The sequence below is a fragment of the Lontra canadensis genome, unplaced genomic scaffold, assembly GCF_010015895.1.
Source record: "Lontra canadensis isolate GAN:19392208 unplaced genomic scaffold, GSC_riverotter_1.0 scaffold200, whole genome shotgun sequence".
Lineage (NCBI taxonomy): Eukaryota > Metazoa > Chordata > Mammalia > Carnivora > Mustelidae > Lontra > Lontra canadensis.
Window position 1 is genome coordinate 1,130,529 of NW_022631194.1, and position 13,314 is coordinate 1,143,842.

At 38.4% G+C, this 13,314-nt stretch overlaps 2 protein-coding genes across 5 annotated transcripts in view; one reads left to right on the forward strand and one right to left on the reverse strand.

Annotated features, from left to right (window-relative positions):
* Window positions 1-12,733, forward strand: part of FMO5 (flavin containing dimethylaniline monoxygenase 5) — a 29,311-nt gene extending 16,578 nt beyond the window's left edge. For all 4 annotated transcript variants that reach the window (XM_032848122.1, XM_032848123.1, XM_032848121.1 and 1 more), the window contains exons 5-9: window positions 188-330; window positions 3,309-3,508; window positions 6,504-6,856; window positions 8,851-8,923; window positions 11,328-12,733. In XM_032848122.1, coding sequence (XP_032704013.1) covers window positions 188-330; window positions 3,309-3,508; window positions 6,504-6,856; window positions 8,851-8,923; window positions 11,328-11,673 — 1,115 coding nt within the window. In that variant the 3' untranslated portion in view covers window positions 11,674-12,733. The remainder of the gene's footprint in view (window positions 1-187; window positions 331-3,308; window positions 3,509-6,503; window positions 6,857-8,850; window positions 8,924-11,327) is intronic.
* CHD1L (chromodomain helicase DNA binding protein 1 like) overlaps window positions 1-13,314 on the reverse strand; it is a 129,754-nt gene that overhangs the window by 102,703 nt on the left and 13,737 nt on the right. The window lies entirely within an intron of this gene.

The window sequence follows — 13,314 nt, forward strand, 5'->3', positions numbered from 1 at the left end:
AAGGAAGTCACAAGGTTCTTCTCTGAGACTATGAGAAAATAGGCAAAAATAGAAAGGCAACCATGTAGCTGAATAGGGGGGGAATATAGATGTGTGCTTAAACTCTACATACTGCCAGCGAAATGGATGTTTCCACGAATAATAGCAGATAAACCTCATCCGATAATTATTTTCCCTTCTCTTGCAGGAATTGAGAAGTTCAAAGGACAGTACTTCCATAGCCGAGACTATAAGAATCCAGATATTTTCACCGGAAAGAGAGTCATTATAATTGGCATTGGGAATTCGGGAGGGGATCTGGCTGTGGAAATTTGCCACACAGCCAAGCAGGTTTGAATTAGTAAATTATTTTCTTTGCTGCATCAAGGAAGCTGTATGTAGACCCAACAAAGAGTACGAATACTTCTGCCCACAGCCTATCAGTGCCAGTGGCAAGCAGGGCTTGGCTCCGTTGCCTCGTTGGTAACATTATGACGATGAGATGATGGAGCCAACATTCCCTGTTAGATTCCCAACATTCAGTTGACTTCACACTACAGAATCCCAATGATCCCAGTCAGCTGTCTCTTCTGAGTATGCCTCTGACTTGGAAGAACAAGCAGTAGCTTGAGGAGCTTGGTTGAATGCAGCATTCAGAGTGTGGCACCTGTTGAGGCTAGTGGAAGTGCCACACTCTCATATAAAGGAAAGCACGGGCGTTTAGTGGAAGGCTTTGGATTCACAGGATGGTGAGGGAGTTTTTCTCTTCACTCCCCAAATGGAAAATAGAAACAGTCTAATCTTTCCAAAGATAACGTGGATATCAGTATGAAAAGCATCCATGTTATAGCATGTGCAAGGAGTTCAGCCCAGCCTTTGCATACAGTTAGGTATCAGAATGACATTCACTCTAAAGCAATTTCTACAACCTAGAGTTTTTTTGTTTTGTTTTGTTTTTTTGGGTCCCGATTTGCACTCCAGTGTTAAAAAAGACCTGAGCTATTTTGTTTTTTGTATCATATATTTTGATCTGGAAAGAAAATGTCTTCATTATAAATTCCTAGAAAAAAACATGTCATTTTATATCTTGTTATTCATGTCTTTATTGAATAACTTTATTGGCAATAGGTAAATGGTCATTTTCCAACAACTTTACTTAAGCTGTGTTTCTCCACATATATGTTTAAAATTTTTTTAAAATAGAAGTTTAATGCCACACCTTTGTTAAATGACCTTTATCCAGAAATTCTATTCAATAACACTTCTCAGTATTATCCCCATCTATCACCACAAAAGTAATTTCATATGTTACCCCATAAATTAATTCAACAAGTTTTATCAGTAAATAGGTATATAAACAAAAAAGTGTAAAAATGTATATAGGTATTATGATAAAAGAGTATGTAAGGTATATGATGGTGACCCAAAGCATGAGTCTTCTTTAATAGCACTGGCTTATCAAATGGTCAGTTATAAGGGAGTTGGGCCTTCCATGCACTGAGGAGCTAGAGACTGCCAAAGAACAAAGCATCCAGAGTGGATGGAGATAAGGTGGCTGTGTCTGAGAAGGCCTGGGGACAACTCAGGGCACAACCATGTCTGCATGGCAGGGGTGACACTAGCACGCCTCTAATGCAAGTCAAAGAAACTCAATTGCTGGGTTCTAACTTTTTGCTTTACATATTAAATTGTATTTATTAGAATTTGTTTGTAGATCAAAAAATTTAATGGACCTATAAGTTTCAGCCTATCAAGGAAGTTTTGGTATAATAAATTTTGTGGTATAATGTTTTTGTGAAAACACTCATTTCTTATAAAACAACTGTCCTTACGTTTTTTCTTATAAATCCAGATTTGTACATATGGTATTTGCTTAAAGCAAGCTATAGATGGGAAACTGAAATGAGAAATATGACGATAGCCATTAGGCATCTATTGAGTGTTTACTATATGCCCCACCCTTTGCAGAACCACTATTTAATTCTCACAACAGCCTTGTGATGTATTATTGTTACTGCTTTATACATAGGGAATCTTTTAATTGAGACCCTGAGCATTTACTCACATACTTATGTAACAAAAATTATACAGACTACGCACAACCCTGTGTGATTTCTAAGACCATGCACACTTTTTCAACTGTACTTAATCATCAGAGCATGTAAGGTTACCATCAGTGAGAATCTATGAGTGAAGTATGTTATTATCCCTCTGTAGACTGGTCACCTTTTTATATGAGAGTTTACAGACAAAAGACCATAAAGCAGTTACTTATATACCTTACAATTATGGAAACTATCTCCAGAGAGTTTTGTAGAGAAAGTAATACTTTCACCAGGTAATTGAATGTCAGAACTCAGGTCCGAGCGTGGAATTTAGCCTGCAGAGGACACATAAACACTGACCAGCTTCCTGTTGTTCTATTAGTGATCTGCAGTTTTTCCATAAAATAATCAGTGCAAGACTTCTTCAAGCACAGGCTTTGGGGTTATCAGACCTGGGTTGGAAATTCAACTCTGCCACTTACTAACTGTACGATTTCAGCAAGTTATTCATTCTCTCCATGGCTCTCATCCATATAATGGGGACAATAATATCTACTTCAAGAGGTTGTTGTATTGATTAAGTGAGACTATAGATAAAGGACCAGCACAGTGACTTACAGGTCACAATTCTCAATAAATGGAAGCAACAAGGATGGTGGGTTGGATGTTGGGTTGGATGGTGGGTTGGGGAGACTGAAAGATGTCTACACTGTACCTCCCACTCTGGAAGAAACACATTTGCAGAGACAGAAATAAGAGTGTAAAAAGTTTAATATCCATATAAATGATAAATAACAGGGGTTTTTGGTAATATGCAAATAATGTCAAAGCAAAAGAGACTGAGGGTTTCAGATTAAATGATGTCCAATTGCTTTCAGTTCTACTGCTCCTTGATTTTAAATGAGTTGGACAGGTTAAGTGCTAGAGAAGTTCAAAGGACAGAGAGAAAATGTCAGGCAGAATGGTCAGTGGTGTCTTATGGAGGAGGCACACTTATCTGGATCTTGACAATAAATAGGCTTTGGAGAATTAAAAGGATAGGTGGCTTTTCAAGGAGGCATAATGACATTAAACAGAAATGCAGTCATGGTTGAGAGAAAGACACATTCTTGGTCAGTGAATGTACTAATTTAATTGTACACTTAGTGTTTGAAAAGAAAAATTGCAGGAAATAAAAAAAGACAGACAAACTAGTTTGAACTTAATCTTGAAGAGAGTGGGGTGCTATTAAAGGATTATGAGGAGAGAATGACAAAAGAAAACAATTTTTTCCCCATGCCCCAGGTTTTCCTCAGTACCAGGAGAGGGGCTTGGATCCTGAATCGTGTAGCAGACTTTGGATATCCTTTTGATGTGTTATTCTCTTCTCGATATAAATACTTTCTTTCGAAGATTTGTGGTCGATCATTAGTCAACAGTTTTTTGGAGAAAAAGTTGAACCAAAGGTTTGACCACGAAATGTTTGGCCTAAAGCCGAAACACAGGTATGTTGCCATAATGTAAGTAGGGCAGTGATGGCCAATGCACAAGAATAAGGACTTCACATGGGATAACAGTAGAGCTACTTCTACCCATACATTAAGAAAATACACATATCTGGGGAACCTAGATGGCTCAGTGGGTTGAGCCTCTGCCTTCGGCTCAGGTTGTGATCTCGGGGTCCTGGGATCGAGCTCCGCATCGGGCTCTCTGCTCAGCGGGGAGGCCTGCTTCCCCCTCTCTCTCTGCCTACTTGTGATCTCTCTCTCTTTCTCTCTGTCAAATAAATAAATAAAATCTTAAAAAAAAAAAAGAAAGAAAATACACATATCTGAAATCAGATTTCTACTTTGCACCATATAGAAGTCCAAGATCTACTGATCTGTAATCATCAGCCTGTGATTCTCCTTGGCATTAACCATTTTATCATTTCCTCAAACACAGGTTCTTTTTACATGATACCCAGTAACAATAAAATGGTAGCAGATAGCAGTAAATTATTCATTCATCCTACAAACACTGAGCACCTGGTATGAGCCAAGCATTATACTGCACACAAGAATACAGAGACTAAAGACCTAATAGTAATACTAATACAAATAATAACACCTTACTTTTCTGAAGACTTACTATAAGACAAGCACATTGCTAACTGAGTTCTGTATATGATCTCATTTAATCCTCACAACAACTCTATAGGTTAGAACTATTTTTTTTAATTGCTAGTTTGCAGATATAAAAACTGACACTTAGAGAAACTAATTTCTATGAGGTTACACAAGAAATAAATGTCAGACTTGAGAAATGGATCTTACCTTAAATACTCTAAGGAGAAGACAGGCAATAGAATATGATAAATACATGGAGAGCTGTGGGGGTATGAAGTATGGGAGTCCTCACGCAGGAAGGTAGACTGTGAAAGCATTTCTAGAGGCTGATTTTTATTTTTTTTTTTTTAAGATTTATTTATTTACTTACTTACTTACTTACGTGAGAGAAAGAGCATGACAGAGGAAAGGGTCAGAGGGAGAAGCAGACTCCCCGCCGAGCAGGAAGCCTGATGCGGGACTCCATCTGGGACTCCAGGATCATGACCTGCGCCAAAGGCAGTCACTTAACCAACTGAGCTACGCAGGCGCCCTAGAGGCTGATTTTTAAATGCTTTTTTCCAACTCTTTATTTTCTTTAGTGTTCAGATTTACTTACTCCAAAATAGTAAGTACAATGAGTACACATAATACCTTTCACTTAGATTCACCTATCAACAGTTTGCTGTATTTGCTTCCTCTCTCTCTCTCCCTCTCTACAGATAGATAAATCTCCACATATAGAGAGCATCCATCTATCCATAGATACATACATACATATTTTTTCCTGAACCATTTCAGAGTAAGTCACAGTCACTAGGACACCTTATCCTACATTCTTCAACATATATTAAGAAATGGGATATTCTCCCACATAAACATAACACAGAGACCACACAGGAAATTCAGCATTGATAAAATACATTATCTAATATATCAGATATTCAGATTTCCTAAATTGTCCCCAAAATATTTATGGCTCTTTTATTTTTAAATCTAGGATCCTTCCAGGTATTAGCCAATTGCATTTAAATGTTAGGTCTCTTTAATTTCTCTTCATCTGAAATAATTCACCATTTTTCAACAAAGACTTTTATAAAAGAGTTGAGCCAATTGTTTTACAGAAAAATCTCTAAGTTTGGACTTTCATAGTTGTTCCACCTTTACTATATTCTGGTTAAACATTTTGGCACAAATACTCATAGGTTATATTGTACCTTCTTGGTGGATCACACCAGCATCCACATGATATGAGTTTATCCTGTACTAATGTTAAATTTGATCAGTTGGATAAGGTTGCACCTACGAAATTTCTCCTTTGTTAAGATTTTTTCCCTTTGATCAGTGGGGTGATACTTTGAGACTATGTTCCTGAGGCTAGACCAGCTCTGTCTGAATATGATGGCCGAGAATTCTCAGAGCCTGTTAACTAAGGGCCAAGGATCCAGACTGATTTTTAGAAAGGTCCACGACACTGGAAACCCTATTTTGGGGGGGTACCCTTATCCTATGCTGTCTCTAGGAAAATACTACTTAAGAGGCTTAGAGGCTCCCAAAGGAATTCACAGTAAACCATTTTGAGATAAATTCTAAAGTCCTGGTCTGAATAACCTTGGGCAAGCCACTTAAGTTCTGTAGTCCTCAATTTCCTTCATCTCTAAACTTGGATAATGATACCTGTCCTTCCTCCTTCATTGGGTTTGTGTGAGACTCAAATAAGTGAATATATATAGAATCGATTTTTAACTGTAAATTACTATATACATGTCATATATTATACAGTTTGAAAAATCATGGTTTAATTCTAGCTCTTGGGCCTTTGAAACTAGAAATGAGACTCAATAGAATGCAGACAGCTCAGTTCTCCAGACTCATTAATCTGTGGCTAGAATCTATAGGCCTGTGACCTTATCATATCACTGAGAATATTACTACTGTTTCTTGAGAAACCATATATACACTCTTCAAATAAGACCATTCTTCTTTTACTTCTCCAATGTCATCTATTTTTTTTGATGTTTTATTTATTTATGAGAGAGAGAGAGAGAGAGTACACACAAGCAGGGAAGGGTTAGAGGGAGAAGCAGACTCCCCACTGAGCAGGGAGCCAGATGCAGGCCCTGATCCCAGGACTCTGAGATCATGACCTGAGCCAAAGACAGATCCTTAACCAACTGAGCCACCCAGGTGCCCTGTCTTCAATGACATCCAGGTCCCAACGTCTGCTCTGAGATCCTGATCTGTGCCAAGCTGGTATACATTAGACTTTTCCCAAATTTCATGGATAGACCAAGAGGGACACCATTAGCATATTGTTTAACCACCTCTATCAAACTAGAATTTTACTTACATAATTACTGATACCTCTTTTTCTTTCATTTCTCCTTCTTCTGATCTTTATCACTGCTTACAGACCTCTGAGTCAACATCCAACAGTGAATGATGACCTGCCAAATCGTATAATCTCTGGCTTGGTAAAGGTGAAAGGAAACGTGACGGAATTCACAGAAACAGCTGCCATATTTGAAGATGGCTCCAGGGAGGACAACATTGATGCTGTTATCTTTGCCACAGGCTATAATTTTGCCTTCCCTTTCCTTGAAGATTCTGTCCAAGTAGTCAAAAACAAGATATCCCTATATAAAAAGGTCTTCCCTCCTAACCTGGAAAAGCCTACTCTTGCAATCATAGGCTTGATCCAGCCCTTGGGTGCCATTATGCCCATTTCAGAGCTGCAAGGACGCTGGGTCACTCAAGTATTTAAAGGTAAGTGACCATGCTACCTAACTACTTAGTGGTATGTTTACTTATGTTTATGTACTTGCTTTTAAATAACTAAACAGTATGTGTGACTATAACAGTGCCTGCCATTAAAATTCATGCTCAAAAATTATTTTTGAGTGAATGTAAAGTAATAACTTATAACTATAGACATATATTGGAATCTCCTGGGCAATTTTCCCAAAATGGTTATGCTTTGCCTGGTGGTATTTATTTTATAAATCTAAGTGTGGCAGACATAAGATCTCTGAGAATATGTTCCTTCATTGATTCCAATGGTACTGCAGACTAGAATCCACTCATCTAGATTTTAGACAACTGATACATATTTGTAAAGCAAAGGAATGTAATCTTGCATTATAGAGAAGAGCATATATAGAAATGGCATGATTTGATTTCAGCCAAAAATTAAGACCTGGTTAAAGACTAGTCCAGAATATATAAGATTCAACCTCTCAAATTCTGACTTTCCCCCTTTTCCTCCTCTTTTAGTTTTGGCTAGGAGATCATCAGAAAAAACTTCAGGGTTTGGGAGGCTCAATATGAGTCAGGAAAATGATATGGCTCCTAAAAGGCTTAATTATCTCTAGCAGCATTAAAGAATTCTAATGTCCTAGAACTTAAAATTGTTTTTCTCTAAGAACTTAAATTTTTGTCTCAACTGGTCAGTACATACTCAAAGACATAGTTTATTTTGTTTTTCCCAAAGACACATTTTAAAAGTGAAACTGGGGGGCACCTGGGTGGCTCAGTGGGTTAAAGCCTCTGCCTTCAGCTCAGGTTGTGATCCCGGGGTCCTGGGATGGAGCCCCTGCATCGCATGGGCTCTCGGCTTGGCAGGGAGCCTGCTTCCCTTCCTCTCTCTCTGCCTGCCTCTCTGCCTACTGTGATCTCTGTCTGTCAAATAAATAAATAAAATATTTTTTAAAAATTGAAACTGGGGTACATGAAAAGGAGAGAGACAAGAATGGTTAAGGGATTTGAAAATGTGACATTTGAAGTACAACTGAAGGAGCCAGAGTGGTTTACCTAGAGAAGATAAAATTCAGGGGAGATAAGAGAGTTCCTTCGAAGGTTTGAAGAATGTCCCTGGCAGAAGGATCTGATTTGCTCAGTATCACTTCAAAGGGTTGAACCAGAACCAAGGAGTGAAACTTTGAGGGTTAGACAAAATCAGCTTAACATTAGGAACAAACATGCCAACATTTTTTCTTTTCTTTTTTTTTTTTTTCTTTTGGTCAGCTATTCTCATTTCAAGATGAAATGGGCTGCCTCTGAAACTATGATGAATCCAAGCAGAATAGGGAAAAGCTTACCTTTATAGGTCTTTGGGCATAAAATGGGATAAAAAATTTAGTTTTCCTTCTCTCCCTATGGTACAAAGTCTGTTACAAAGAGTACAAATGTGGGTGTGGTTCCCCATCCTGTCCTTTTACTTCCTCCTTTATTTTTCATATACTTGTGGGGCCATTAATTATTTCCTCATGTCCATTATTTCATTTCCCAATCAGGAAGATGATGTTAGGGAGGAGGACAGTATTGGTTAGAAGGCAGAATAGGAGAAATATCTCCCAAAAGTAGAATACAGTAAGTTACTGTTGTTAATATCATATTGTAAGGATAATGGGATAATTCACTAGATCTAGTGAAGTATACCCTACTTGGGTACAGAAAATTATCTTGTGGGGCGCCTGGGTGGCTCAGTGGGTTAGGGCCTCTGCTTTTGGCTCAGGTCATGATCCCAGGGTCCTGGAATCGAGCCCCGCATCGGGCTCTCTGCTCAGCAGGGAGCCTGCTTTCCTTCCTCTCTCTCTGCCTGCCTCTCTGCCTACTTGTGATCTCTGTCTGTCAAATAAATTTAAAAAAAAAAGAAAATTATCTTGTATTTCTTTGAGTTCTCCCTGGCATAGTGATTATTAATAGGATTATTGTTCCCCATGGGGTGATTTTACACTTAAAATTTTGATTTTCCTCTTTAGGGCTAAAGACATTGCCCTCACAAAGTGAAATGAATGCAGATATAGCTAAGGCTCAAGAGGAAATTTCAAAAAGGTAAGAAATTCTCCCAGGAGAGATGCAGTTACTTTTTCTACTTAGTTTTTAATTAGAGTAATGTTATACTATATTTATTAATTTTTTAAAAGATTGATTTATTTATATGAGGGAATGCATGCAGCAGAGAGGGGCAAAGTGAGAGGGAGAGAGTCTTAAGCAGACTCCACCCTGCAGGTAGAGCCCAACTCAGGGCTTGATCTCCTGACCCTGAGATCACGACCTGAGCTGAAACCAAGAGTCAGACATTCAACCAGCTGTGCCACCCATGTACCCCTATTGTATTATATTTAATCTTCCTTGTGTTAAGGATTTAGGTTATATTTTGAAGGGAAGAGAAATAATAGTTTGCGACAATAAAATGGAGAAATAATACCAAGTGGTTTGAATATTTACAGAAAAGGAGAAAAAAGCATTTAAAATCCTGTGATTAAACCTAAAAGAAAAGTCAAGTAGGAAAAAGCACATGGAGAGAAAATCAGGTATAATTTGGTAGAATTACTTGAAATGCTAGTGGAGCTGCCAGACAAAAGAAGAGTGTCAATGACTTAATGGGAGGAAGGTATGGTCCAGTTACAAATCTGCAGGTAGATTTACAAATCAGATTAGGCTACTTCGCTGGCTGTCATCATGTGACAGCGCTCCCAGGTCACAGCAGCTAGTGGTACAAATAGTCTTTGTGATTTGGGAAGGTGGTAACATCAGCTAGTTCCTTAGTGCTTGGGTGAATATGGTAATTTAGCAATGTGAATTTCAGAACTTGAGTTCATTCACTGGATGATTTTCATTTGGATAAAGTGGAAGTTGATGGTAAGATCCTACATTATTGTACAAAAGTCAGAGGTACTCTGCTATTTCCCTCCTAACTTTCACAGCCAAATTTCTACAGTAAGTATTCTACAATATATGCTTAAATTCTCACCCTTTTCTTTCTCCTAAGCCTTCTGCCTTGTAACTTCCCTCCTTAATTCTGCAACTGCTCTCCTGAAGGTCATCTTTGACCAACTTCATTTTTTTTCTCACTCCTGAGTTTGGTGCTTCTAAATGTCTCTTCCTTCTTAGAATGCTTTCCTTCCTTGCTTTACTGGCTGTAAACTGTTTCAACTTTCCTCCTCTCTTTCCTTTGACTTATTTTTGTCTAGTACCTTCTCACTGTGAGCAGTTTCCAATAATCTTTTTTGAGGGTCATCTATGTACACAAAGTGTTTTATATGCATGAGTTTATTTAATCCTTGCAACAACTGTACAAGGCTGGTGTAGTGAATCCCTTTTGTGAAACCTTCATGAATACTCAGCTCTTGACTCACTACTATAGGATAAATGAATGGCTACAGACCCTTAAGCCAACATAATATCCCTAAGGGGAAGCTCTTAAATTCTTTCCTGTCTAGTCCCATTTCTATAAAACTGGTCCCATTTCAATAAATTCCAATTTGACATCTGTTAGTTCTTTTAGAATTCCATTCCACCTCCTCAAATTTATTTTCTCTCATTTTTTCTTGTTCTTGTTTTTGGATTCGTCAAGTTATCCCATCTAATCTCAATTAGTTTGACTTGGCTTTTCTCTTCCTTTCTGTACTACTCTACTTTATTTTATTTTCCTTATAGGAAATAAAAAGTTACCAGGTAGCTCTCTAAATCCCACTCCTTCCACAAGTATCTGTTACCACATTTTCTCCCTAAAAAGTTCTAACTCTTCAAATCTGCACGTAGTGTAATGACTCCATCTGATTCTGTTTGGAGGGCTGCTTCTTCTAGTGGGATAAGTCATCCTCCCCCTCCATTCGGTATTCCAAATTAGCACTGGCCATGGGAAGTCCTGCTCTGTGGACCCCACTACCACTGCCCTCAAAAACAACTGAAGATCCCAAACTTGAGAACTTTTGTGGTGAGTTCTCTCATAACATTAGAGTCCTCTGTATCTGGTGCTATATTTGCTTCTTTCTATCCATTCTTGTTTTTCACAACATTCCTCTTCTACTGTATGTAGCATCCATAGATATTCCATGCTCATATTCCATACCCATTCCTACTTTATTCCTTCATTCTGCTGCTCCCTTTACTTGTAACCCTTTGCTGTTTGCTATGGGATATATCCTCCACATCCTTCAAGGACTTATTGCACTTTTTTAACTACCCTCTTCTAACATTTCTATTTAGCAATCTAAAACCACACAATATACCAAAAGTCTTACATTCTTTTCTGCTTTATGTGCATCTTATATACTCCAGTAGATTATATAAGGTCTTTAAGTTTGGAGACAAGGTCTTGTCTTTCTTCTCTGTTTTCTGCAGCTCCTAGCTGAATATGGAGCCAGTAACAGGCACTCAGAAGCACTGAATAACCGACTGACTGACTGACTGAATTGTTGCTAGGCCATGACTTTTGTTTTCTCTGCTTCAGGTATGTGGAGAGCCAACGTCATACTATTCAGGGAGACTATATAGATACCATGGAAGAGCTTGCTGATCTGGTGGGCGTCAGGCCCAATCTGCTGTCTCTGGCCTTCACTGACCCCAAATTGGCAATACAGCTATTTTGGGGACCCTGCACTCCAATCCACTATCGTCTTCAAGGCCCTGGAAAATGGGATGGAGCCCGAAAAGCTATTCTCACCACAGAAGATCGTATCAGGAAGCCAATGATGACTAGAGTAATTGAAAGCAGAAATTCCATGACTTCCACAATAACAATGGCCAGGTTTATGCTGGCTATTGTTTTCTTTGCTATAATTATGACCTACTGTTAGCTGTCCTATTTGTCATTGCCCTAGTTTTCTCTGGAAAACTGGATCTACAGATGCCTTAAGAATCTGATGCGATTGAACAACTCTCAGCTTCACATTGCCCAGGAATCCCCTTTTATTTCTTTTGCCAAAGCATTAATCCTCTGTCCTCATTTCCCTACAGTGAGATTCTAGTTTTTCATTCATATTGATTTCCCTCCTTTCCTTTTATGACCCGCCACTTTTTCCTTTTAGTAATCCCTGAACTGTGAACTTAGGTATTTTTTTAGTCATCTTTGTTTGTCCGTGGCCGATTTCTTGACCTGTGGTATGTGCTTATAAATGTTTGTTGTCATTTATCAAATATAACGGTGGGGAGCATAAGTCAATATCTGTATAAGAAATGGATGATTCCATGTAATTCTGCATCTGATAGGATTTGGCTTTCTTTTAGAAGCTCAATCTTTTGTTTTTAATATAGTAACTAAATGTATATCTCCTGAGAGATAAGAGAAATAATAGTCTTGTATGCATCTAAGAGAAGATATATAAACACGTAACCATTTTATTTCACTAACTATTCACTAGTGTGCCTGATACCTCATCCTTTTTACTCTTTACCCTAAGTAACATGTCATTATTTTTTCAATGAGAAAACTATCTTCAGCTTTCTAGGCTCATGGGTCATTTTAATAATCTAGCATCTGCCAATAGGTCCAACCTGGTTGAAAAATTTGGGACGTTAAGTTAGCTGTCCCATCTTCTTCTGGTCATTTTGTTACCACATTAGGATCCAATAAGACTTGTCTTAGATCTGTAGCTGCCCTCTTTTATAGTACAGCCTATTGATGTGATTTGTCATTCCTCACTTCTTCTTTCTCCTCTCTACTCCCTCACACACACAGAGTCTAAGTAGTACATATTCAAAGAAGTCATTTATGTATTAAAACAGGATTGAGGCTGCCTGGGTGGCTTAGTTAGTTGAGCGTCCTAATTCTTAATTTCGGCTCAGATCATGATCTCAGGGTTGTCAGATCCTGTGGCAGGCTCACATGGTGGGTGTGAAGTCTCCTTAAGATTCTCCTTTTCCGGGCTGCCTGGGTGGCTCAGTGGGTTAAGCCTCTGCCTTCAGCTCAGGTCCTGATCTCAGGGTCCTGGGATCAAGTCCCACATCGGGCTCTCTGCTAGGCAGGGAGCCTGCTTCCTCCTCTCTCTCTCTCTCTACTTGTGATCTCTCTCTCTGTCAAATAAATAAAATCTTTAAAAAAGAAGATTCTCCTTTTCACCTCTCCCTTGTCCCCCTCCCTCAATACATAAATGAATAAATAAATGAGTTTTGATTGTTGTTAACTAAATATAGGGACATTCTGCTTATAACAATTCTTTTAATGTCATATGATGTAGTTCTGAAAGAGCAAATGAAATGAAAAGCAGGGACTTCCATTTATGTCCTAGGACTGCTATTGGTTCTTTCTTCTCATTTGTAGAAACTTGGTTCTGTTTTTGTCTCACAAAGTTAAATAAGTGTTTACTGTTGGGCACACCAAATTTCATCAGGAATGATACTGGATGTACCAGCCAGGTTTAGATTCACAAATAAACTGTTGTCCAATACATTTTTGCATTGCTTCCTGTTATTTAACAAAAGGATAAATGTGAACAAGT